Source organism: Setaria viridis, chromosome 2 (assembly GCF_005286985.2).
Source record: "Setaria viridis chromosome 2, Setaria_viridis_v4.0, whole genome shotgun sequence".
NCBI lineage: Eukaryota > Viridiplantae > Streptophyta > Magnoliopsida > Poales > Poaceae > Setaria > Setaria viridis.
The window spans coordinates 6,003,377-6,030,894 of NC_048264.2; the positions used below are offsets into that span (position 1 = coordinate 6,003,377).

Genomic DNA, 27,518 nt, shown 5'->3' on the forward strand with positions numbered 1-27,518 from the left:
CACACCGCCAGTTGGAAGAGCCAGACGAATGAGAAATGAGACCGTGAGAGAGATTGGTGAGGAAGAGGAAAGGAGACGGGTGAGGAAGAGATAAGGCATCAGGGGTATTTGGTCATTTTTCGGTTGTTTTTTTATTTTCTTTAAATTTACTAATCGGGTTCCATTTAACGGACATTCAAACCAGGGAAAAACGGCTGCTTCATTCAAAAAACCCGAGGGCAAAATCACAAACCCTAAAAAGTAGGGGTAAATCACAATTGGTAATCAGGGTAAGAACACAAATGTCCCTTTTTTTAACTCAAACCTTGCAGCATGCTTTTTTTAGGGCAATGGCAGGTGCTCTGCCTTTTCATTGAAGTAGATGAAGCAAATGAAGTATGTACAGAGGCCTAGGCAATATGTCAGGCATTCAAAAAGCTACAAAGATAAAATGCAGCCGTTCCAAAGTTTGAAACCCGGCCAAACAGCATAAAACTTAGCGGACTACTCGATCTCGTCGTGCGCCATTCCCAGCACCTCCATGTCATGCTGAATAAGTGTTGCAAGATGTACTAGTGGGATGGCCTTGTTATCATAGACGTGCCGGCATCTTTCTTTCCATATGTTCCATGTCGTATAAGTGATGGTGCGCATTCTTTGAACTGACATTTTTGCTGTATTACTTCCCATGACAGCAGACCACCAGGTCTGCAGATACATCCCTGTGGTTATTGGATTGAGGTTCTATTGCCCTGTTATTTGGGTAATTTGGTTCCAAATCGCCTGTGAATATGAACATCTGGCCACCATATGTATCATGGATTCATTATGTGTCCTGCACAACTAACAGATTGGGTTCGCCTGGCCTCCCCTCTTGATAATTTGATCTGCTGTGAATAGCTTGGGCTGAAGGAGAAGCCAAAGAAAGAACTTGCCTTTTTTTTCCACTTTCATTTTCCATACTCGGTCCCATTGGTAGTTAGCGTGAGAGCCAAAGAACTGCGCCTGGTACGCCGATCGGGAGGAGTACTTGCCATCAGATGTGAAGCGCTATTGGATCTGATCAGGTATGGAGTTGAGTTGTATCGATTGCAAAAGATGCCACAGATTTATGAACTAACTGAGCTCGTCCGGTGTGGAGATTCTCTTGAGACCCCTCCATTTTTTCTCAAGAATGTTATCTACCACCGTCATGTTCTTTCTCCAGGCCAGCTTGAAGCATAGCGGAGCAATGTCCTATGGAGCTTGACCATGTAGCCATCAAGCCTTCCAAAATTTTATGCTCTAACCATTGCCCATGGTGATGTTTGTGCAGGCTTTCAATAACTCTTGTTCATGTTGGGTGCAGGTAGCTAAGAACGCTGAGCACGGTCTGTTTCGATTAGTCCATTGGAACCACAACCAACGTAATCTAAGGGCCCAGCCAAAGTTGTTGAGTTCTGGGATTCCAAGTCCCCCTAGCCATTTAGGATGGCTTATCCTTGGCCAGTTTACTTGGCAATGACCTCCTTTTGCAGTGTCATCCCCACGTCACAGGAAGCTTCATCACAGACGGTCTATGCACTTGATTGCCCCTTTGGAAAGAGGGAACACAGTCATGTAGTATGTTGGAATTGAGGAAAGAACTAATGTGACCACTGTTAAACACCCCGCTTTATTCAGCAGCCGACCCTTCCAACCAAGTAACCTGGCACCAATCTTGTCAATTAGTATCTGCTCATCTGCCCTTCTTGTACGACCAATCCGTAGTGGCAATCCCAGATAGCGGCATGGAAAGTGGCTGACTTGCCCCAGGAAGGCTGAATGGATTTCTGTGAGGTCACTATCTTCACAATGGATAGAGAACGTCTCAGACTTTTGCATATTGGTAAATAAACCTGTAGCTTCCCCAAAGCACTTAAGCAGTTGTTGCAAGTTGGTCATGTCTTGGGTAGAGGGTCTAAGAAAAAGTGCGGCATCATCTGCATAAAGGCTTGTTTGGAATTTGATCGGGTTTGCTCTGATTGGTTGAAGGATTTCTTGCTCTGTAGCTTTCTCAAGTATTCGCTGAATGGGATCCATGGCAGGGATGAAAAGCATGGACGATAAAGGATCACCCTGACAAAGGCCTCGATGATGCTTGATCGGTTACCCTGCCTCACCATTGAGGATTATGCGTGACAATGTGGTGGACCAGATTATGGAGATTATGTCGTGCCATTGTCACCTGAACCCAAGAGGTTCCATTACTTCCAATCGATACTCCCATCGGACATTGTCAAAGGCCTTAGCAATGTCCAACTTCAGAAATAGCATGGGTGTCTTGGTTCTGTGGAAGTGGTTGATTGCACCGCAGATATACTGGAAATTGTCCTGAATGCTCCGACCTTTAATGAATGCACTTTGGTTGTGCGAGACAATGGCATCTAGGTGTGCTGCTAATTGGTTTGCTAGGACTTTGCCCATAATCTTGGCGATGTTGTGCACTAAGCTGATAGGTCTGTAATCTGTAATTGCCTCGAACCCGTCCTTCTTGGGAAGTAGCACGATGTTGGCTGAGTTGAGCAAGTTCTAGTGTTGGCCCCTAAGGTTGTATAACTGATGTAGTGCATTCATAAGATCCTCCTTGATCACATATCAGCATGTTTTGTAGAAGAGGTCGATGAAGCCATCTGGCCTTGGTGCTTTTTCTGATGGTGATTCGAAGACAGCCCGCCGGACCTCCTCCTCTGTCAAGTGCACATCCAGATGCTGGAGGTCATGTGCCAGAATACCTAGGTGATCCCAATTTAGAGTCTGAGGGCAAGGTGAACATGATCCAAGTTGACTGTTGTAGTGGCTGAAGAGAGCTTCTGCTTTGGCTTGCTGTGCACTAATTGTGTGCCCAAGCACTTTCAGTGCAGGGATGTGGTTCTTCCTGCGTCGCGATGTTGCCCTCAAGTGGAACAATTTAGTGTTGGCATCCCTAGCCCGGATCCAGGGAAGCCTTGACCACTGCCTGATTTTGATTCATTGAATAGCAGCGAAACCCAGTATTTGCTGCTTGGCTCTTTTGCGCAAGGCCAATTCCTTGTCAGACAATTGCTGTTGTTCCTGTGCTTGATCTAAACGTAGAACTACCTCTTGTGCAATTTCAGTTCTTAGTTTCCATGCATCAACCATGGTGTGGCTCCACTGTTTTAATTCTTTGCCTACTCTTGCTAACTTGACATGGAGGACTCTGATTTTATCCGTGGATAAGAATGGCTTGGTCCAAGCTTCCACTACTGTCTCAGCATAACCAGGTAAGTGCAGCTAGTAGGATTCGAAACGAAAACCTTGGAATTCCTTGTGAAAAGGTGTACATGTTAGCAGCATTGGACAGTGATCTGAAACCGATGTTGAGATGGCTTGCATATAGCAGTTTTGGTGAGTTAGCTCCCATTCCCTTGAACAGAAGATTTGATCAATTTTAGTAAAGGTTGGGTTCTTAGTTTCACTAGACCAAGTGAACTTCTTGCCATGGAGGTGAATTTCCTTCAGTTCAAGATTATCCAATGCTGACTTGAAACTATTCATTAGCCATCAGTTTATTCGGTCATTGCTTTTGTCAGAAGCTATGTAAATAAGGTTGAAATCCCCCATTATGGCCCAACTTAGCAACATCTACTGTTTTAGTGATTGCATTTCAGTTAGAAACTATAACTTGTCATGGTCGTGTTGGGGTCCATAGACACTAGTAACGCTCCATGAGTAATTGTCTGCTTTATTTGAAATTGTTGCTGACACTGAAAATTGGCCCACTGAAATTGTCTACATGTTGTAATAATCCTAGGAGCAAGCAATTATAACACCCCCACAAGTCCCTTGTGCCGGCAGGAATGCAAATGACTGGGCAAATTGAGGTCCCAGTGTCTGCACAATTATGTTGTCATCAACCATTGCCAGCTTGGTGTCCTGAAGACATACTATTGTACAATGGTGATCTTGAATCATGTCCCTTACAACTTGCTGTCTGGCCACTGCATTCAGACCTCGGACGTTCCAGTTCAACACAATGCAATTTTTGTCATTCATATTGCAACAGAAGGACGACTTCATTAGTCCTAGGCCGACGGATAGACATTATGTCTATACCAAAGCCGCTTACAGTGGTTGTGCATTGCCAACCGGTTTGAACATACATCCTCCTACCTACTAGCCACCCCACAACCACTAGTCCCATAACAATAGCACAATGCATATCTAAACACTGATTGCAACTTGCTTGAACATGACAGGTGTTTGGGTGAGGGGCTAAACTTTAGCACTTTGGTCGCCAAAAGACTCTTTTACCCCTCGTTTACCTCTCTCATTTACCCTTTCTCTACTTCTTACTTCTCAACTCACACGGAATCAGAGCAGAACTAGCGTCGAGCGCCACCATTGCCGGAATCGAGCCATCTGTTGTCCACTCCTCCTCCGGCCGCGGCCATTCTTGCCCCTCCTCCTCCCTCGGCCCATCCCTGCGCGACGGCGCCGCGGCTGGCTCCTTGGGCGACGGATCCAGTTCCAGAGGCCCGCGGGGAGAGGGGGCAACGGTGGCGGCGGTGAGGCGGGGGACACAGCGGCGAGGCCATCAGCTACGGCCAGGTCACCTCCGCCAGGACCACCGCCGATAGGCACGCTGGCCCACCACCACCAGCGGAGTCGGCCGGCGGCCCGTACGCCGCGGGGTCGGCTGGCGCGGAGGGGAGCCTAGCGGAGGCGGAGGCGGCAGGACCCGACGGAGAGGAGGCCGGCGGAGGAGAGCCCGGCGGAGGCGGCGGGGCTCGACGGAGGGGAGCCCAGCGGTAGCGGCGAGACCTGGCGGAGGGGAGCCCGGCGGAGGCGGAGGGGAGGCCGGCGGAGGGAAGGCGGCGGTGACGGGGCCGGAGAGGCGAGGCGGAGGCAGCAGCGGTGGTGGCGGGGCCGACGAGGCGAGGCGAGGCGGGGCCGGGCGGAGCGTGTGGGGAGGAGAGAGAGGGGAGGGGGCAGGGGGTGGAAATTGGTCTTGGGGACCACTTTTAGCCCCCTTTAGTTCATTTTAGCACCCCTTGGAGGGGTTAATAGATTATGCGGGGCTAAAGTTTAGCCTCTCCATTTTAGCCTTGGTGCTTGGGAGGAGAGGGCTAAAATCTAGCTAAAATGGGGGGCTAAAGTTAGCCCCCCTCCCAAACACCCCCTTAGCCCTCCTGCAGCGCCTTCACCAGGCCGGCGAGGCAGGAGCCCTCGTCGGCGGCGGCAGCGGCGCGCTTGGGCGTCAGGAGCTCGGCGACGTCGGCGGAGGTGATGTTGACCTCTCGCAGCAGCACCCTCACGTCGTCGAACAGCGGGTGGGCGTCGACGGCGAGGTAGTTCTTGGCCAGGAACCTGAACACCTCGAAGCAGCAGTAGGACATCTCGATGTGCTTGTCCATGCGGCCGCGCCGGATGAGCGCTGGGTCCAGCATCTCGGCGTGGTTGGTGGTGAACACGATGGCGCGCTCGCCGCCGCACGCCGACCAGAGGCTGTCGATGAAGTTGAGCATGCCGGAGAGCGTCACCTTGCTCGCTTTCCAGTCGGATGGTGCGGGATGCTTCTTCTTCTTGCGCTTGCCGGTGAGGTCGAGGGAGCAGTCGATGTCCTCGATGACGATGATGGACTTGCTGGTGGTCTGGATGAACATGCGCCGGAGGTCAGCGTTGGCGTACACGGACGTGAGCTCGACGTCGTAGATGTCGTAGTCGAGGTAGTTGGCCATGGCGGCGATCATGGTGGACTTGCCGGTGCCCGGCGGGTCGTGGAGGAGGTACCCGCGCTTCCACGCCGTGCCGACGCGCGCGTAGTACTCCTTGCCGTTGCGGAACGCGTCGAGGTCGTCCATGATGTCCTTCTTCTTGGCCGGATCCATGGCCAGCGTCTCGAACGTCGACGGGTGCTCGAACGCCACGTGCCTCCAGATCGACCTCCCGCTGTACCCGCCAGGAACACGACCGCGCCGCGCGCGGGCGTCAATGGCGGCAAAGCTCTAACGTGCTTTCACGGCGCGCACAAAAATGGTGCCGGATGCCCCACCATTCGCCGGAGTTGGTGAAGAGCTTCCGGCGGCGGTTGGCGACGATGACGGCGCGGCCCTCGCGGCAGACGTGGGGGAGGTAGGAGCTGACGACGAGCTCGCGGTGGCGCCAGTGGAACACGAGCCGGTACGTGCGCCCGGCGTCCTGGCGGCGGAGCGGCGCGGGAACGGAGTACCACCACACCGTGGCGCCGCGGTACTCCTCGGTGACCTCCTCGCCGTCTCCCAGGCTGAGCACGAAGCGGTCGCCGCCGGGCGTGCTCCCTGCCCGGAGCTGCCGCGCCCGGCGCGCGCACCGGTCGCCGAGGTACTCCTTGGCCTGCTCGTACGCGTCCCCGCTCTTCATCCCGCGCCGTCGTGCTCGGGGACGGTGACGGTGAGGTAGGGGTCCGCGATCCCCATGAGCCGCCGCACCTGGTGGCGAAAGAAGCGGCCGGCGAGGTCGTTCAGCTGCTGGCGAAGCGAGAGGAGGCAGGAGCGGCGCACCATCTTCCAGACAAACATCGCGCCAGCGAGCACCGACATGGGCCTGGCGAACCGCTCCACCGTCCCAGGCGTTACCGGCGCCGGTTTCGCCATGCCTCTCGGGCGCCGCCGGCGTGTAGGTACCTGGGTGAGTCCGTGAGTGGGGTGGCAAGCTGCCGCCTGCCCGCCTCTGCTGTGGACTGCGAACGGTGGCGTGCGAGGTGGATGGCCTACTGGCCTCTGCAGAGGAGGGGAGGGGATATGGAGACTTGGAAAGGAAACGGTCGGAGCTGTCAGGATGTGGGCCAACTGGCTTTCGAGCTGGGAGGCGTTGCTTGTTTCCTACTGCCAAATATTGCTGTCTTCGTCCATGGTTTTCTGATATGTAATTTATTACGCATTATTCTAATTTTAGGTGCTCTTTTATCACACCTTCTGAGCTTTAGACCTCTATGAAGGTCCCCTACGAAGGTTGAGTGCTTAACCACCTGTGTCCTTTTTAAGACTTTGAGAATGTGGGGAGACAAGGAAGATCAGCGGCGAAGGATGAAGGTTGAGTGCTTAACCACCTGTGTCCCTTTTAAGACTTTGAGAATGTGGGGAGACAAGGAAGATCAGCGGCGAAGGTTTGTGCAGGATAGTGGCAAACCTAGTGAGGCTTTTTTTTTCATTTTAAGCGTATCTTGTGTGGATTCACTCTGCATTTGCATTTCATGGTATATAAATTATTCCGTTCCTCTGGTAAGAAGAATCAAGATGTCCGCTAGCCACAACCCTCCCTCCACTAGTGCACCCTTATGTGATCACTCCTCCCTCCACCAGGTACTTATGTGCCTGGCTACCAAGATCACGGTGGTTTGGCATGTAGCAATTAACCTAACTGTTGAATGATGACAAACCATGGACCTTACTGAACTTTGGAGAACCATATTACTTAGGCGCCTTTTGCCAGCCCCTCTACATTCGCAATTGTCCCAAAGTATGTTGGAGAAAAGATGCTACAAAAATCACTATGCTTTGATTTTGTGTTTTGCATGTCCATCGATCACGACAATGACTATAATTTTCTCTTAACAGAGCGAAAGGAGGGCTCATTTTTACACGTGGAATTGGAGTTTGGTTTGTGGGGCCAAGTACACCACCAACATTTTATAAAAGTTATATATTTGAAATCATCAAATCGGATACTGGTTTCTTAAAAACCTGATTGAGACATTTATAAAGTCATTATAGATAGTCTTTTAAAATGCTTGTTTTCATGCTTTTTCAAAATTCTATATGTACTATATATTTACTTAGAAATTTCTGTATTTTATCTTTTTTTTAATTATTCGAGTTTTGTAATGAAATTTGGTAGAGGAATATATCATGTCCATCTTAGCCATTAAATTTATGAAATATTTTAAAACTTGTTAGGCATATATAGTGAAAATAGAATCTATATTATTGTGGCATCTTCATGTACATTTTACCAATAAAGATACTACAAAACGGTGTGGATTTTATTTTTCACTAGTTCTAAAAGGTTACTAATTTTACGAATGTCTCCACCAAATCTAATAGCGGACTCAACTCATTAGAAAGATTAGAGAGATAAGTTGATATATCTTATAATCTGTAAACCGATTTTTTAAAAAAATTATTCTAAATCATGTTGGCATTGATCATTTTCTTAGTGTTTAGATCAGTGAATGTGACCTTTCTCTCCTCTTAACATTTATAGGATGTACAACTTCTATGCTCTATAGAGATAGAATGGACCCGTTATAATTTTATTCAATGTTTATCTCTTGGAATCTATATGTTTACTCTGTGCTCAACTCACTTTCAATACCTTCTAGTACGTACACCCTTGAGTCACATTTCCCCTACATGGTGAAACCAAGCATGGGGAAGGAGGAAGAAACGAGCGTGGGCTAGGCCTTGGCTGGCTGACCCATTGTTAAGCGCCATTTTCAACTTCGATTAAAAGAAAAAAAAAATTTAGCCTAGCCTGGAACCCCTCCGGTTTTAAATGAATTATTGTTTCGGTTAACAACATGGTCTCCAAGACAATACTTTAGCCATAAATTAATAGTAATGGGACGCATTCAAAATATAACAAATGTGTAGTATTTTGAAACTACTATTGAATGTGTTGGCTACATGTATTCCAAAAGACAAATATTTAGATTTTAGAGACCGTAGCTTTGGAAGGAGCTAGTTCACGGAAAACAAATTTGAATTCCCGTACAACGATTCATTTCTTTCTGAAAAATTGTTTGGCAGAGCTATTGCTGGAACGAGCAGAGAATTAGCTCTGGGAGCTCTCCCAAATGCATCCTTGGGGCCTGCTATGACTGGTGCAAGCTGAGGTTGGAATTGCATTTTCTAAATTACTCGGAATGCTCTGCTCTGAAACCCTTCTCTCGTGACAAGCACATCGAGCATGCTTCCACATGGTACATCGCAACGAACTCTGCGTTCTTGGCGTGCAGAATGTCAGTCGAGTGATCGGCAGATCGATCAACTGTCAGGTAATAAAAAGATCCGATGCAAGCCTGCAAGGGCTCACGTTCACCACCCCGCACGACACAGAGGGCCAGAGGCCGCAGCTCACCACCCACGCATGCCGCCGCGGCCAAGAGCCACGACGAGGGGCCCGACGGCGGCGCCGGCGGCCTCGCCTCCCGGGATGCTGGATCGGTTCGCCGGCCTCTGGTCAGCGCTGGCGGGCGCGATGCTCGCGTGGAGCATGCTGCGCCGCTACCTCCCGCGTCAGCTGCTGCCGGACCGCCTCGCCGGCCGCTTCCCCTTCCTGCGCCACCACGCGCGCCGCCTCGCGTGGCTCCTGGACCCCTACCTCGCCGTCACCGTCGCCGAGTACGGCGGCGGCGACGGGACGCGTTCGAGCAGGCCGCGGCGTACCTCGGCGCCCGGTGCTCGCGCGGGGCGCGGTCCCTGCGGCTTGCCGAGCGCCGGCGCGACGGCGACGGCAGCCGCCGGTTCGCGCTCACCGTGGGCGACGGCGAGGAGGTCGCCGACGAGTTCCAAGGCGCCACGGTGTGGTGGCAAGCCGTGCCGGCTCCACGCCACCATCACAACAGCCAAGGATGCGACGCCCAGGCGGAGGACGCCGGGCGCGCGTACCGGCTCGTGTTCCACGAGCGCCACCGCGACCTCGTCGTCGACTCCTACCTCCCCCACGTCTGCCGCGAGGGCCGCGCCATCATGGCCGCCAACCGCCGCCGGAAGCTCTTCACCAACACCGGCGAGCGGTACTTCAAGTCGTCGTGGAAGCACGTGGTGTTCAAGCACCCGTCGACGTTCGAGACGCTGGCCATGGACCCGGCCAAGAAGAAGGACATCATGGACGACCTCGACGCGTTCCGCAACGGCAAGGAGTACTACGCGCGCATCGGCAAGGCGTGGAAGCGCGGGTACCTCCTCCACGGCCCGCCGGGCACCGGCAAGTCCTCCATGATCGCCGCCATGGCAAACTACCTCGACTACGACATCTACGACATCGAGCTCACCTCCGTGTCCTCCAACACCGAGCTCCGCCGCATGTTCACCGACACCAAGGGAAGGTCCATCATCGTCATCGAGGACATCGACTGCTCCCTCGACCTCACCGGCAAGCGCCGCCGCCGCCGGGCCCCGGCGGCGACGCCGACGACGCGTCCAAGGCGGAGCCGCAGCTCGAACCGACCTCGACGAGCAAGGTGACGCTCTCCGGCCTGCTCAACTTCATCGACGGGCTCTGGTCGGCGTGCGGCGGCGAGCGCGTCATCGTCTTCACCACCAACCACGCCGACAGGCTGGACCTGGCGCTGATCCGGTGCGGGCGCATGGACCACATCGAGATGTCCTACTGCTGCTTCGAGTCCTTCAGGTTCCTCGCCAGGAACTACCTCGCCGTCGATGCCCACCCGCTGTTCGACGACGTGGCGGCGCTGCGCCGGGAGGTCGACATCACCCCCGCCGACGTCGCCGAGCTCCTGACGCCCAAGCGCGCCGGCGACGACGACGCGGGGTCCTGCCTCGCCGGCCTGGTGCAGGCGCTGCGGGAGGCAAGGGAGGCGACGACGGCGGCGGCGAAGAACGCCACCAGCTCCGACAAGGTCGTCCTCCCCGAGGACGAGGAGGTAGTGGAGGATGAGTAGATCGAGGTGGCTACTCGAGTTTAGATGATTGACAAATGCTGTTTAATTGCATCTTATGTTCGATGTTGGAATTGCATTTTCTAAATTACAATGTAGTGGTTCAGTGACCTTAACTTGATCGATCTTCCCAACGTCACTCTAGCTCGGCTGAATCTTTCTACGGTAATTCTGCATCTGGAGCACTGGAATTTCACGTGATCGAATTACTCCAGATGCAGTTCAAAGGCACCTCTTCTGCGTCGTGGCCTCGGGACTCGTGACGTGTTGGCAGCAGGCAGCAGGTAGGCAGAAGGGGCTCTGGGCTCGGGCCGACGGCCGAAGCAGCGCTCTGAAATCCATCCACTTCCGTGCAATGCAACAGCCAATCCCAGCCGGTGGTGGTACTGGCAAAGCTCGTGCAGTCGAGCACTGCACTGGGATCACTGGGGATGGAAATGGTACGGATATGGATAGAATTCGGATATTTTTAGTTGGATATCCATATTTTTTGTCGAATTCGAATGTTCTCGATACGAATACAAAATGAATAGTTCGAATACGTTCGGATATCTACTAAATTAAGATTGTAGCTACTAACTATTTTCTTAATAGATGATTTTGGAATATCAAAATCATTATGCAAGTAGAGAATAAAGTATGACTATATAACACATGTAAACAAAGATACCTTGTTGATAATAAAATATTTATCAATAAATATTTCAATAATTAAATGTATCAACAATAAAAGTATATATATAAGTAAATATTTTAAGAATAAATAAATAAATGGATAAAAATTGATTGTACATCAATAAACAAGTAAAATATGGTACTAAATTAATTTACATCAATATATATATCTCTTTCAAACTAAATCAAAATAATATATGGTTTTGAGAGAAGCTTTATTCTAAATGAATACGAATAATATCGGATATTTCAGATACGAATCCGGATTCGGATAAAACTGATTAAAAAATGAATTCGAATACTTCCACTTTAGTTACCATATTAAAATCGGGCACGGATTCAAATATCCATATTTACATTTTAGCGGATACGAATTCGGATAATTTGAATTTCCAACTATCCATTTCCACCCCTAGGGATCACGTGCCCGCTGGCATGGCCGTGCCTGCAAAATAGTGTGCTCTGCATTGGCACTTGGCGGACACAGAGACCGGCAATGGCCGCTGGATCCAAGGGCTTTTGGAATCCGCTCCTGGTTGGCACGACGAACGGATGCCCAGGCTGTGGAGTGTTGTTAAGTTGCTAGAGCACCGTCGGCCGAATTTTTTTCCTTTATATTTTTTAATTTTACAAAAAATATAATTTTTTGAATTAAATAATTGCAAGACTATACCCAATCTGAATTGGCAGTACGTTCCCTCTATGCACAGCACATCTTAAAAAGAAGCATGTAATTTTATAAAAAGTCAATTAATATCGTCGCCAATTCAACATGGTACGATAGATTCCACTAATTGAAATGGGTAGTCTTCTCTGCATTGGCACTTGGCGGACACGAAGACTGGCAATGGCCACTGGATCCAAGGGCTTTGGATTTTGCTCCTGGTTGTTGGCACGAACGGATGCCCAGCCCAGGCTGTGGAGTGTTGCTAGAGCACCACCATTCCAAATTTTTTTTCTTTACACATTTTTTATTTATGTTTCCAAAAACAACTGTTCAGAAAAAAAATACATCTTTCCGTTTTAAATTATAGGTTATTTTAATTTTTCTAAATATATAGATATTATCGTATATGTAGATATAGGTAAGGATGCAAGAGCCTGTAGAACACCTGCATCGCCCGCCCGCCTCTCCTGCAAGAACCTGCAAGCGTATGCTCCGCAGGCCGCTTTCGTCTGCTGGGCGTTGCCGCAGCAAGGGGCGGGCTCAGGAGGTATTTTATTATTTTTCTAATCCATAGTATTTAAGGGTATAATCAACTAGACATGTTAAAAAATAGAGCTGAAATAGTCAAATTTATGTACATTTGTACTTTTGAATACACACTCTTAAACTCTTAGGCCCGCCCTAGCCGCTAGCACGTGCTCCGCCGTTGCTTCTGCAAGAGCATGCGAGTGCAAAGGCACGCACACGCCCCGTATGCTTGGCAAATCCTAAATGGGCAGAGTATGCTACAGAATATCTCTAGAAATATTATAATAATATTCAAAGCATTGAGTATAAAATGTAGCAGCAGAACTAGTACATGTATCTCACGGACTAATCATCAAGTATGTGCGCGAATTGAAAAAAAAAACAAAATATCGCAAGACAGAGACAGTCAGACATGCACCAACACAAGACGGATCTGCAGTAAAGAAAGGAATAGACCTGAACAAGACTACAAGAGAGAGTGTCTGAGAGCCTCACCTTCACGGCTTTGACGTGTGTGGGTACCTAGAGGAGGGATGCTCTCATTTGATGCCTCGGGGGACGACCAGGATCCGCGACGCCTGCTGTGCTGAGGGCCGCGAGCAGGCTGAGATCGAGACGATCAGACGAGGGAGGGGTGCACAGCGCCCTCGATGAAGGGATCTACGATGGTAGGGAGCGGTGCGGTCGACGAAGCTCCTGGGGAGGGGCACGGGCTCCGGTGCCGGTGTGGTCGGCCGGCGGCGAGGCCGGAGTAGACGGCCGGTCGAGAGCGAAGACGGTGCGACCGTGCGAGTGTGGCAAGGATGAAGGCCACGCAGGCTCTTGCGGGTCCTGCAGGAGTACCCACATAAGCCCACCGCACCTAACAGGATTGCCCGCTTAAGCCCACCAAATTGAAGCAGGTGCCTGCAGGTGTCCACTGGACTATACAGGCCTCGCAGGTTGACGTCAAGGCTGAAACGGCTGATTTTGCAGGAGGACCTCGCAGGTTCGTAGGAATGCCTGCGCCTGCTTGCATGCTTATGCTTACGTAAGTTTATAACAAAACCTATGAATCTAAAAAAATTAAAACGACCCTATACTTTAGGATGGAGGGAGTACCTATTAGCGGAATCTATCTTACCTGAACTGAATTGGCTGAATGTCCCCCTCTGCACAGCTCATATGTTTCAAATTGTAGGTCATAGATATTATTATGCATCTAGATCTACACTATATCTAAATGCATAGCAAAAACTATGCACTAAAGAAAGCCTTACAATTTGAGACGGAGGGAGTAATAAATATAAAAAGTTCACCACCGGGCCACTCTCATCATGTGCAGTGCAACTGGGTGTTCGTACTTCAGGACCCATTGGCCCACGAGTGCTGAATTGGGCCACTTTTGCGCGCCATCCACTTTGCGCAACCACATTAGCAATTTTGGTAATGTTCAAAAAAAACATTTAGCAATTTCAGCAAACGATAAGATTGCCCTAACTAAGCTCAAAGGCTACGTAATGAGAGGACTGCTAAGCCGAAAACAGAGACATGTCAATATGTCAGAAACTCATGATATGAAGCATAAGTGACTCCGAGAAAGCGAAACTAGCACACGCACACAAAAATACATAATGCCTAACAGGTGCCATGATGAGAAGCTGAATTTCACATCAATGTGAGCTTCACAACAATCTTTGGAACAGTAATGGACAGGTGCCAAATACCGAAAGTCAGATCATTAGCAAAATCAAAGGCATGGCAGCAAAAGGAGAGAACACTGCAATGCACAGGTGCTAAACACCAAATGGGGAAAAAGCAGAACCAATGCAATCTAGAGCAAAAACAGAGGCATCCGTATGGCGAAAAAGGAGAGACCATAATACCAGCGAGTCACAGAATTTCTAGCGCGCAAAACGAATGGTTAAAAACGGGCCCAAAACACGCGAGCTAATGTAGTAACAAATGGGCAACATAATACAGCATCCCTTTGGTTGGTATACATGTTCATCCGTATACAGACAGACACCTTTTTCCAGCTTATGTTGGAACACGACCGACTTCTAAATATGTGCCGCAATAATCACCACTGCACATCTCATTCATCAAAAACCAAAAGGCCTAACCACGCCGTACGGAAATTTAAACTAAAACATGACCCCAAAAAGAGAAAACCTTCACAAAATGTTTCTGTATCCGCGCCTCCTCTAGCATGCTGGTGTTCGTAAACCACACCGCTGGTTAGCTAGACAAAACTAACCTGTATATTAATCTGACAAACACCGATTCACGCCCATGCACCTGGATGCCTGAGAGAATGGGTGTTTCATCTATTCCAAGTCATATATGAATATAGTAGTAATACTCTCCCTAGGAAGTGATACCTGCAACAAAAATAACATAGCATACTATTGTTAGTACTGCTAGTTACGATAGATGTCCTCAAAATATGCTTTGACATAATATAATGAACAAGGTACTTGTCCAGTGCGCACAGATGATAGATGTCCTCGAAATATATTTCGACATAATATAATGAACAAGGTACTTGTTCCAGTGCGCACAGATCCAATTCATTTTAAAACAACAAATTGATACAGTTTCCTCTCTGACACAGGAAAATTTACCATACCACAACTAGGCAGGAAAAGTTCATGTTCAGAATGGAATGTCTAACCTGCGACAAGCAGCCCTATGCTTCGTACAACATACTGAAACTGCTAGTCCAATTTGAAATCTATATATCTTACATCTCTATAGCACTAGTTGAAGATGGCTCATGTCTCAATTACCCAACTATTAAGATCATCTTTCTAAAAGAAATGTTTTCCAGCACCATGCTGCCTTGTGCATCATTCAATATAGACTGCTGATCAATTTTAGGGAGGTAATAGCTAACTACAGCAAAATTCTCATTTAAGTTGCAACATTGAGATTATGTGATTACATAAATACTTCATGTAAATATTTTATAGACAAGACTAACCTATTGCCAGAATATTAACACATTCAAAAAACAAAAAAGGAATTCAAATTTTCAATCGGTCAATTACATGCAATTGAAACCACTATCAGAAATTCATAGTAGCTTTTAAGAACCAATTATCCAGAAATGTGTTCTAGTTCCAATGCATAGGTGACATAGCATATATTGACTTGTCTTAACATTGATTGACCACATTTCCATTTGTATGTGTGCCCTTTCGAATACTAGATGGATGTTTTTGCACTTTAATATCTGCATCTTGTTGAATAAGCAAGCAAGATAGGCAAACAAATTACCTCTACTATACAACAAAAAAACAATGCTGGGAATTTTGCCAAGTAAAAGGAGAAATATGTTTCAGAATCAAGAATAGGGATTGTTCATCCCACAATTTGGTGGACCTACTTATTCTTAACTGCTACAATAAAATGGTATGCCAAAATACTCACACAACAGGGGAAAAGGATTAACTGGCCCATTCTAGGAACCGAGCCAAGGCTAACCAATGTCCACTTGGTGTCATTAAGGTAACTATTTAAGCTCAAACAAAGGAAGCTTCAAATATAAAGAATCCATTATAAGAGATATTTGGTAACTAAGATGTTTCCCATTTCCTTGCATAAGAAATAACAAAAAGGAAGAAATGGTACAGCTCTCCAGAAATAGAGGCAGCATAATGGTTGGTTTGTCATCTTAGGTAATGTACAATATGAGTTGTTTACACAGGAGTGTTTAAAGAAAGAGAATGCCAACTGTCATTAAGCACTTGCATACAGACTTTTCTCCTTAGTGCAGTTGGTGCTTAAATAGGTCCAACCACCTTGTAACACGCAGTCCAACCCTTGTAACACACCTTAAGGAACTCAAGCAAACTTGAGCATCCTCCGCCTCCTAAGTACCCACCCCATATGACATGTGAAATAAACCGGGTTTTTTTCCTAAGCACCTCCTCTGAGCAGCCAGTTGTACATGTTATAGCCCAATGGTTAATAACAGATCCTTCCTAGTCTTGTGAGTTTTTAGTCATCCCTTCATATTGTTGATATGATATCCATAGACAAATGTAGGTATATAAACTTTCAGCTTGGATAACTTGCAGATGTAGAAACTATCATAAATAAGCTATAGATTTATGCAAAAGTTGACTGGTTGGTCTATTCTTGGTTCCTATTAATATGACACTAACTAAGGGGGTGTTTGGTTCCATTGACTTATTTTTAGCACCCGTCACATCGAATGTTTAGATACTAATTAGGAGTAATAAACGTAGACTATTTACAAAACCCATTACATAAGTGGAGGCTAAATGACGAGACGAATCTATTAAGCCTAGTTAGTCCATGATTTGACAATGTGTTGCTACAGTAAACATTTGCTAATGATGGATTAATTAGGCTTAATAGATTCGTCTCGTCGTTTAGCCTCCACTTATGTAATGGGTTTTGTAAATAGTCTCCGTTTAATACTCCTAATTAGTATCTAAACATTCGATGTGACACGTGCTAAAAATAAGCAAAGGGAACCAAACGGCCCCTAATGATAATTAATTCGAAGTGTAAGAAAATTATTGACATGATAACAGTTGTGGTTTTGATTGATGTTCAGCTATCCAGGGCTAAAAGGAAACAATGACGAAGAACATAAATTCTAGATTACATACAATAGTTGTAAGATTTGGACTTGTGTGTATTTGTGGCAAAAATATAAGGTGTGCTAAATTATAATTTAACATAAAAAAAAGGGGAAATGCATATGTACACAAACAGATAAACTAGTTACTATATTAAAGTTTAGACACAAAGTAAAGCACATTTGGCCATGATTAGATTATGCAAAAAATATTGCATTACCCCATCCCGGATCTAAAACTTTGTCAAGTCTCTTGAAGACTATTCTAGGTGTTTGAACAAGTGAAAACAAACAACAAAAAGGCTATCGCATTGGGAAAAAAAAGCGCCCAAAATATCCTTGAAGAAAATCCAGAGAGTGGATTGACTTTCAATCAAATGTACACACAATACTCCTAAGAAACGCTGATGGCTTATCCTTATTTTCCCATAACATTGTAAGCTCATTTTTTTTCTTTCTACACTACCTAATTGTTCGGCACAGCAGTACAGCACTACACATATCAAACACTGTACTTAGCACGCAACTACAAGACGATGCTGCAAAACAAAAATTGTAGCAAATTCAAATTTTTGAAGGAACCAGTTTTTCAGAAGAAATTTCAAAGCAGTATATATCACACAAAAATTTTGAAGCAGTATATCAAATGTTTTGAACATATCTGGATTGACCAGAATGTTGAAAACATCGTCCACAGATCGCTTCCTAAGTCCTAACCTCATTGTCCTTGATTTACTCCATACAGTGTTCAATGAAATCGCAAGGCACAAGAACTATATCAAGGCAAATCCGAGGTTCCAAGGAACATGTACTATAGCAAGGCAAACCCCAGATGGAAGAGACAATGCCAATGTTCAATACTGGATTAATTCATCTTCATTCAAAGCTCTGCCTCTTTGATTGATGGGATTGGCGTATAACATTCCGCTGGTGAGTGAATCCTGATCATTCCTAGCACTCTGATAATCAGGCAGCTAAATCCACTTCCCACTGGGATATGCTATCTTAATCCCACCAGACCAAACAAATAGCAAGATGTGTGTGCAATGTTTCTTGCACAGGTTTAGCAAGAAAAAAATTTCTTGCACATTAAAGTGCACAAAGAGTGTACAATTCAATGCTAAATGCAAGGCCCAATGAAACCACCACAATTTGATTACAATACATGTCTACAGTCTACTCCAATCACTCATCTATGTGTAAGTTGTAACTCAACTGAAGGAAGCAGGAGAATGCTCAAAATAATATGAATGAAATCAACTAATTCTATTTCAATATCTGAAAACAGTAGTATGATGAATTCACTATGCTGCAGGATAAAATAAGTACAAAATACAAGCCCATAACACTTATCTATAGATGCATCGACAATTGATTGTCAGGTTCTAGAAGGTCAAGGAACATGTCCAAACTATATGACTTCTCACTCAGTTGGCCTAACAAAACTCAAGCTCAAATTACCACGAACTGAGTTCAAAAAATATATTGTGCGTCAAGTTACTTGAATAGCAAAAATGGAATTCAGAGGAGCCCACAACAAAGGCCTGCTGTTTATGCTGTTGTGTCATCCTGGTTATGAACACGCCATAGAACTTTTATTCAGAGTGAATAGACTGCTTTGTAAACAGGGAAAAGGAAGGTAAATTGTACTTCAGATATCTATTTGACTTTTTTCCCCAACTAATTGAATTTTAGTTCCATTATGCAGAAATAGAAATCTATATGGAGCTCAGAGGAAAATATCGAAACAGCAACTGACCTCTGCTTGGCTGATTGTTGTTAACAGTATAGTTGCCCATGTAACTTGCTGATACATCTGATTTGATATTTGGATCAATATTTCCAAGATCATGGCCAAAAGAAGGTATGTCAACCTCAGATGATGCAAACCTCCAGGCTGTGCCACCATAAATAGAGCTGCTACCATATGTATCAGGGTTGTTCACTTCATATGTATTGCCTGATGCAGAGAAAGGTTCACCAATTGTACCAGTTGAGTTGCTCCTCCCATAGCTGCCAGAAGGCAAACCAAAGTTATTATCTCCAGCTCCACGGCCAAGGTTCCCTGACCCAAGGCTTGAAATGTTGCCCATCCCATGAGCAGAAGGGAGACCTCCCCAATTGTCACCAGTAATACCGACTTGACCTCCATTTCCAGGTGAAGCAAAAGCATTCATGTTTGTAGGATTGCTCGGGTAGTTTAGACTCCCATTACCCCAAACATTCCTAGACATTGAACTCAACATTGATCCTGAATCATCATTGAGGCCAAGGTACCCAATAGGACTACCCAATCTGTTCGAACTTCCATTGTAGTACGAACCCATTTGCCTCCCATTGGAACTGTTGATGAAACCTGAGTTTGCACCAAAAGTTCCGCTCATCCCACCTTCAACATTCATGCCCATCCCAAAACCTGGGCCAAAAGAAGAGAACCCATTCCGTGCACCTGAAAGCAGGCCATACCTTCCATCCACCCTCATGCCATAACCTCCTATGGGGTTCGGGTTGTAACCCTGGTTGAAGCCATTCAGGAAGCGGTTCATAGCATAGCTCTGCCCTGCTCCCGCAGGAGAGCGTGCAACAGGTCCAGGAGACTGCTCTTTTGGAACAGCCCTCTTGACCTCAACCATTTTACCATTCAGCTCATGGAAGCTCTTGTGCAGAGCTTTGTCCACAGCATCTTCTGAATCATAGGTGATGAATCCAAAGCCCCTCGGCCTCTGCGTGTTGTGGTCATACATCACAACCACATCGGTTATGACACCGAATTGCTCAAAGTACCTTCTGAAGTCAGCCTCTGTGACATTTGAGGGCAAACCTCCAACAAAGATCTTTCTAGTACGGCCCGGTCCAGGTGACCCTATGCTGCTGGCATTGCTCTTGCTCACGATACTGTGGTCGTCCCTGGGAACGGCCTTCTTTGCCTCCACCTGAATCAAAAATGGACAATTCAGCTCGCACAGTGAAAAAGACAGCAGCTTTCCAACAGAATTCCCACCAAAAATGCGCATTGCTATATCAGCAGACCCACAAAAAAGGAAAGGCGTGCGAAACGCAATTACCATGCGCCCGTCGATCATGTGCTTGTCCATGGTCACCCGCTCCGCCACCGACGCATCGGAGAAGACCACGAACCCGAACCCACGAGCGCGGCCCGTGCTGCGGTCCCGCATGATGACGGCCTCGGTGACCTCCCCGAAGCCGCCGAAGTACTCGCGGAGGCGGTCCTCGTCCGTCTCCCACGAGATGCCGCCGACGAAGAGCTTTCCGGAGTAGTTGGCCGCCTCCATCGCTCCCCTCCCCTCCCCTCCTCTCCTCCCCCTGCAATCCAGAAGCGCACGCACGATTTACACCAGATCCGGCGGCGAGATCCGTACCAGATCCGGCGGCCGCCGGCGCGATCCGGCGCCGATCGGCGTGGGGATCCCGTACGACGAGCAGGGAGGCGTGGGGGTCGCGCACGTCGGCACGGAGGGGGATCGGACGCTTACCGGTCGGTTGGCGGCGGCGGCGAGGAGGGATCGGGGGGCTCGTCGGCGCTCTCCGGCGCTGCCTGCTAAGATCTCGAGGCGAGCATGGGAGGCTGGGGGTGAGGTTACTTGGCTTGGAGACGAGGCCGAGGATGAAATCTGAGTGGGAGGCACACTGCGAGAGCAGGTGTGCTATAGCTTCCCCGTGTTTAAATGGTGGCTAATGACTTTTAGGGCCCGTTTCAAAACGCTTCAAATTTCACAGGGTTTTCGGGGAGAAAAAAAAGGTTGAGCTCCTTAAATTCAAAAGAAATTCATGCCTTCCAAAAGCATTTATATTTTGCACGGATACTGTCTATGTAAGCTCTTTCTTTTTTAAAAGATGTAAACTCGTAGTTAACGTACTCACTCGTAGAGGATATTTATCTACGTGTACATCATGTTCCCTCCATAAGCGTGTAGAGGATATTTGTTGACAGTCTAACCATACAAGGAAGGATATAATATCGATCGGTTAATTACCGACACGAATAACTAGAGCTTAAATAACAACTTTTAATTGTGCGTTCACATTTCCATAAATATGTAATCCGATAACCTATCAATTAACACGTAATGATGTTTAACATGTAATGACGTTATCTTATGTTTGTACGTGAAAGAGTAACTACTGAAAGGTATGTAATATCACAGCAAAAATGCATACAACCACTTATGTCCCTGCTAGTGTTGGAATTATGGATATTGTTAGGTAAGAGATACCTACAATGGTAAGTGTTGCTTCTGTGAAAGCGGCTATGCAAAGGATGTATACATACCATTAGAGTTGAGGTTTTTTGCAAGCTAAGTATAGTTTAATTGGTTTGCCCCCCTTTGAGCGAAACATGTCTAAGTTTAAGTCTTCTACTCAACAAGTCTCCTACTCAACAAGGATGCCCATATTTTCAGCTAATTACTTTTCAATATAGGTGATGTACCCCTCAAGTTACATGTGGTGCGGTCTCAGTCATCAATAGGAATGAATCTATATGTGTATATAAGTGCCTATATCTATGGTGTGTTTCAAACAAAGAAGTAATATTTAAACTGTTTTTTACCTTTTTACTAAGGGTAATGGTGAGATGAGGCTTTTTGACTTACATATGTTATTTCCATCGAAATTTATTAGGAGCTTTCGTCTTACCAACTAGATCCTTCCATGAATGTCAACACATCATGACCATGCTTAAGAATTATAGCTCTAATAAACGATCCCTAATATATTGTAGGAGTACAAATTACAAAATAGACCATATATAATGGCTTATGGTTTTGATCTTGGGCATTGTGCACTTGACCATATCATGTACAATAGTGATAGTCATATGCCTATTGTCAACCACAAGCGAAAAACAATTCTCTCTTCTTATCCATATCCGTTCTCTCATCAATATCTCAGTATGCACCTGCCACTAGAAGAAAAGCATGCCAAACACAAAATAGCCAAGTATAGTGATATCAAGCAGTAGAAGAACATTCATTGTCAACTATAAGATTTCATTTACAATGGCACTAAAAACCTGCATTATAATTAGTGCATTGAGTAACTATTTTCTTCTTGTTGTTGCCTACCATATGTTTGTTATATAGTGTTAGCCGCATTTGGCTGGATCAAGTAAAAATTCGTTTTTCTCATTTATCTATTTATCAGTTATTTGGCCCGCTACTTTCAAAATAAATTCATTTAGCGGGTCAATGGATACAAATACGGATCCCCGCAAAAAAAAACAAAAAAAAAACAAAACTATTGGCGGGCTACTGGGCTGGGCCGGTGCAGGTGGATTGGGCGCGCGCGTAGAGAGAGAGGCGGTTCCATTGGGCTTTGATTAATCGAGTCCAATCGGACCGTCTGGCCGCGTAGCCACAACAGCTAACCACGGACCCGAGCCCCATCGCGGCGGATCCCACGCCGGAGTGAACCCTTCGCCGCCGCCGTCCGTCCGTCGCCGGAGGGCGAGGGTGACGAGGAGGAGGAGGGCAAGATGAAGACGACCAAGGGGGGCAAGGTGATGAACCCCACCGACGCCTTCCGCAAGGAGCAGCGGAAGAAGGAGCTCAAGCGGGTGAGTGCCCGCCCAACCCTAGGGTTTCCCCGGTCCCCGCGACGCCCGCTGGTTCGATGCGGGCGCCCTATTCGGTTCGTAATCGCGACGGTGACAACGCTGCTGATTTGACTCGATAGGCTTTGGTTGTGGTGGATTAGGGTTGTACGGGGTGGGAGTGGTGACGGTAGCTTCGTAGATTGGTTCATCTGATTGTGGAAGCCCCAATATAGGTTGTTGGTTCATCTGATTTGTCTGCTTTAGAGCTTGTTACGGTGGATTGATCACCTAGTAATTTGACATGGGAAAGCTCATATCCCATCCAAGATGCTTATTTATATTTTTGGTTGCTACTTGTTGAATCTGAAGATCTTAAATGCCACAGAAGAACCAAATAAATAACCTTAGATGTTGACTGGTACTAGTATTTTGGCAGTTTGACTGTGAATTCTATGCTGTTCTGATGTGTTACTTTGTTTAGTTTTGTTGGCGATTTATTTTTAGGAGGATTTGGGCTATCTTAACTGGAATATGAGGTTTCAATCTTAAATGTGACAAGTTTTATCATGAAAATGCAAAAACCACTTGTCCGTGTAGGAACTTCTACTATAGTAATGAAAATGCAAAAACCACTTGTCCGTGTAGGAACTTCTACTATAGTAAGCCCTTCACAAGGCATCAGTATTTGCTCCAAGGATGTTGTTGTGTTTAGAAGATGGAACGGTGATTGAAGTTCTGTAGAACTTATAGCTATGCGTACAAGTAGCAAGGCCTTGTTGGTTGGCACTGGAGGATCAATCTTGTTTGGCATACTGAACAAACTAATTGCCTGCAATTGTTATGAGATCATATAAAAAATGGCACGTTGCTAATTTATTTATTTGTTATCAATTCATATCATCTAATGGTTTTCTTTTTCCACTTATCTTCCATCTTCCAGAACAAAAAAGAAAGGAAGAAGGTGCGAGATGTTGGTATTTTGAAAAAGGATCCAGAGGCTATTAAGGAGCAGATTGAGAAGTTGGAGAAGATGAGTAAGTAAATCAGAGTTTATGTGCTTGCATTTAGAACATGAATCAGAAAGTGATCTTTTGTAAAAAAACTAATATTCTTTTTTATGAACCTTTTGTTCTATGCATATCTCATGTTACTTGTTATTCTGTTTTAGTTCTCATAACATGGTTCATTTGGTCTGTAGTGGTAGCATTATTTCTATATTGTTCTTCCATATTTGGTATACATTCATGACCTATTTGCTATGTCCCTAACTTATTTCCATTTCAAATTTCGAGCGATTTTGACTCTTGCAGTTGGCTAATTATCTCTGTTCTGGTGTTTCTAGTGTGGTCCTATTGTTGAAACAATTGTATAGCTCAGGCAACGTAAAGCATCAAATAGGGTATTAGCATGGAGTTACCTAATATGTATGTACCATGATCTCATGAAGCATTATATTTTGCAACATTTGCCTCTTGTCCACCTCTTTCAATTGTTACCTGCTCCGCCTCTGTTTTCCACATGGCTCATTTCACTTTCTTATTCCCCGTGAGCTTTGTTTCTACAGGCCCTGATAGTCTTGATCATTATGGGTCTTATGATAACTGAAACTCATTTTGGCATTAGAAAAGATAATGGTTCCCTCTTGACCATTCTAATCAGTACGGTTACAATGCTCTATATTCGTGTTCATTATTGGCCAGATTTTTTGTTTTGAATTCATCATGAGTACTTTATTTTGAACTTATAACTCTATGCTCTTTTAGTTGCATTGTTCGAGAAAATTTTCAGTGCACAGATTTTCTATCATTTTCATACAAAAATAACTGATGATTATTTTGTCTATTCTAGGGCTTGTCAATCCTGAAATTGTTCCTTTTCTTTTATTGGTGCAGAGGCTGATGGTGCTCTTGACAAGGCTAGGAAACATAAGAAAAGACAGCTTGAGGATACATATAATCTTATTGTTAAGAAAAGAAAGGTATTTTGATTTCAGGAATCTAGACTCTATGCACTTTTTTTTTATTGTTTTTTAGTCTATCCTACTCATAAATTTATAGACTGTTTCTTTTTCATAATCTTTCATCCTGTTGGACATGTTTCTTGGTATTGTCATGGCAAATTAGCTGTGCTAGTTGGCCTTCATTTTTTGAATTAATTTTTGACATTCTTTTACTAATGTTCTAATGAAGTTTATCAGGATATAGGAAAGTGGTATTTCATATGATTTTGGTAAAATACAGTATGCTGTTAAGAAGCATCTTGTTCCACTTTATGCTGTCAGTGACTATGGCAATTATCTTGACTGAATGTTTTGATTTGGCGTGCCTTTTTATTTCTCAACATTGGAAGATTTAGACTAGAAGGGTATGATGGTAGTATTGATACAATTTTATATTAAAATTGAATCTTATTAGTTGTTAAGACACATAAGTTCTGCACCAAAGTCTAAATTTGAGTTTTGGATTGAACGTGTAGTTTCTAGGTAACTTCCAAGGGCAACATAGCAGTAAATTCTTGCTAATTCCTATTCAGACATAGAAGCTCATTACTTATGGTTTTTCCCAGGAATATGAACAGAAAATGAAGGAGAAGGGTGAGCAGCCGGTTATGTTCGGGTGAGCTTTACTGATATTTTATGCATTCATCCTATTAGATAGCAATATTACTGTTCCTTCTCACCCGATTGCCTTTCTTTCCCCCTAGCCATCTTGGACCACCAAAGAGACGGCCTGCAGCAGAGGAAGATGATAGAGCAAATCCTAAGCCTGAGGTATGTTATGTTTTTCATTGGAATTATTTTTAAAGGTTTTTGAATATTTGAATACATACTTACCACGTTTGTATTACAGGACTCTGTTTACTATCATCCAACCTTAAATCCATCCGGAGCACCGCCACCTGGAAAACCTCCCATGTACAAATCATCTATAGGTTACTATCTTTACTCTCTTTAGCTTGTAAATATTTCATTTTCTGAAAGAAAAATCATGATCTTATAAAATTACCTTCTTACAGTTTAGTAATCATAACTAGCTTTTTCTCAGTTTCATTTCTTGCTTGACATGCAGGACCAAGAATCCCACTGCCTTCCTCATCCAACGCGGGGGCCTCATCTTCCATGTCAGAGTCTGAAGCAGGTCCATCCACCCTGCCACCCCCTCCACCACCACCACCATTGCCAGCCACCTCAGAATCCATTGATCCATCTGCACCTCCTTTCCCTTTGCCCCCACTCCCACCCCCACCCCCACCACCACCTAAGCCTGTCAGTGACTCAGCAATGCCAAGCTTACCTCCGCCACCTCCACCTCCACCCGGTCCACCGCCAAGAGAACTCGTATCAGGTCATACAGTACTTCCACCACCTCCGCCTCCACCGCAGAGGCCGTCTGGTGCAAATGAGAGCATAACTGATTCTGCTCAGGTGCCTACTTTGAATCTCTTTTGTATATTTAGTAGGAATTTTAATAGGACAATGTTCTAACTTGGAAATCCTATTGTTAATGTATCAAACTGATTTTCCTAAGTTTAAATGTTTGGATGCTGACCTGGTCTTACCTTCTTTGCAGCCCTCGGTTGTCCTGCCTCCACCGCCTCCGCCGCCTGGGTTGCCACCAAAATCAAATGACATGGAGGCTGCTGGTCCTTCAAAGGACACTCCTGGGTTTAAACAAGATACTGCTGCAAGGGTCTTGCCACCACCGCCTCCACCGCAATCATCAAATTTGCCTCCTCTACCTCCAAGGCCACCATTGCAACCTGATATGCTAGCTCCTGGAGTCATGAGATTTCCACCGCCCCCACCACCGCCAGATTCAAGGCCACAGTATATGACTCCTGGGGTTGCCAGGCCCCCTCCACCTCCTCCAGGATTACCCTCAGCTCAGATGCCGATGCCACCGTATGGCGTACTTCCTGGTCCACCACAGATGCCTAGGCCTCCGTTTTTGCCAGGACCCCCTATGCATCCAGATGAGTTTGCTGCCTTTGGACCAAGGCCTCAGTTACCTCAGCAGCCATCATATGTGAAGTCAGCTGCCCCAACAGTTGTCAAGAGACCATTAGCACAGCACACTCCTGAGCTAACGGCTATGGTATGTTAACTGGCTTCACATTATTCCTTGAATTATTCAATCTTATAGAGTTCTGTAATGTAAGTGGCCCATTCTGCTTTAAATTGTTGCAGGTTCCTGCATCTGTTCGGGTCAAGAGAGAATCTGCTCTCCCGAAACCAAAACCAAAGGTGGTGCAGCAGCAGCAGTCATCAACACCGTCCATTTCAAAGCCTTCAGTGACCCTCATAAGAAGTGATGCCCAGCCTTCCTCATCAGCACCCAAGCCGCCAAGCATCGATGATTCATATATGGCATTCTTGGAAGACATGAAGGAATTAGGTGCTCTTGATGGGTAACTCAAATAGAGTAGATTTCTGATTGCACTTGAGCATCCGCTGTCTAAACATCAGCCCCATCTTGATCTGTGGCTATTGAATCCCGCTCAGATACTTGAGATCATTTCATGTCCCAAAAGAAAACCTTGAGATTAGTTTAATTGGAAAATGGGAAAACAATTGTAATCAACCTTTTGGTAACTAGGTTGTTATGTTGCCCAACTGTGCAGTGATAAATAGTCTCTGAAACTTAAATGGTTGGCTCTAGCTGGGATATCTCCCAGCTGTAGGTTCAACGAGAACCCCCCCTGGCAGATTTGGAGATAGTACCAGTCGTGGTGAACACTACTGTGTGCTTTATGTCGTGGACTATTTCATATGAAAACCAGCTCAGATATGCTTGTGGAAAACGAGTAGAAGCTGTTGTGAGCTCGTCATATTTGTGCATGCCGGTGCCGGCCAGCCTTATTAATCCTGCAACATTTGTGG

General features: G+C 45.9%; 2 protein-coding genes and 2 pseudogenes across 2 annotated transcripts; 2 read left to right on the forward strand and 2 right to left on the reverse strand.

Moving 5' to 3' along the window:
* Positions 1-4,993: 4,993 nt before the first annotated feature.
* LOC117844013 (AAA-ATPase At3g28580-like) lies at positions 4,994-6,785 on the reverse strand (annotated as a pseudogene).
* Positions 6,786-9,090: 2,305 nt separating this feature from the next.
* LOC117844014 (AAA-ATPase At3g28600-like) lies at positions 9,091-10,824 on the forward strand (annotated as a pseudogene).
* A 3,570-nt stretch (positions 10,825-14,394) lies between these two features.
* On the reverse strand, positions 14,395-20,746 carry LOC117844677 (uncharacterized). Its single transcript, XM_034725430.2, has 4 exons — positions 20,580-20,746; positions 20,151-20,409; positions 18,845-20,018; positions 14,395-14,854 (listed from the first exon to the last, which is right to left on the reverse strand). The coding sequence occupies exons 2-4, from the start codon at positions 20,376-20,378 to the stop codon at positions 14,841-14,843; spliced, it is 1,416 nt and encodes a 471-aa protein (XP_034581321.1). The 5' UTR covers positions 20,379-20,409; positions 20,580-20,746; the 3' UTR covers positions 14,395-14,840.
* A 1,692-nt stretch (positions 20,747-22,438) lies between these two features.
* On the forward strand, positions 22,439-27,284 carry LOC117845574 (protein EARLY FLOWERING 5). Its single transcript, XM_034726641.2, has 9 exons — positions 22,439-22,660; positions 23,580-23,673; positions 24,532-24,617; positions 25,205-25,254; positions 25,343-25,409; positions 25,489-25,570; positions 25,708-26,063; positions 26,209-26,733; positions 26,826-27,284. Exons 1-9 carry the CDS (start codon positions 22,580-22,582, stop codon positions 27,048-27,050), a joined length of 1,566 nt encoding a protein of 521 aa, XP_034582532.1. The 5' UTR covers positions 22,439-22,579; the 3' UTR covers positions 27,051-27,284.
* The last annotated feature ends 234 nt before the right edge of the window (positions 27,285-27,518 follow it).

Excerpts from the sequence above, each read along its gene's own strand:
- LOC117844677 (XM_034725430.2), bottom strand. The coding sequence starts at position 20,378 with ATGGAGGCGGCCAACTACTCCGGAAAGCTCTTCGTCGGCGGCATCTCG. Across the intron at positions 20,019-20,150 it reads ACATGATCGACGGGCGCATG|GTGGAGGCAAAGAAGGCCGT; the intron begins GTAATTGCGTTT and ends TTTTTGATTCAG.
- LOC117845574 (XM_034726641.2), top strand. The coding sequence starts at position 22,580 with ATGAAGACGACCAAGGGGGGCAAGGTGATGAACCCCACCGACGCCTTC. Across the intron at positions 25,410-25,488 it reads GAGCAAATCCTAAGCCTGAG|GACTCTGTTTACTATCATCC; the intron begins GTATGTTATGTT and ends TTTGTATTACAG. Across the intron at positions 25,571-25,707 it reads CATGTACAAATCATCTATAG|GACCAAGAATCCCACTGCCT; the intron begins GTTACTATCTTT and ends CTTGACATGCAG.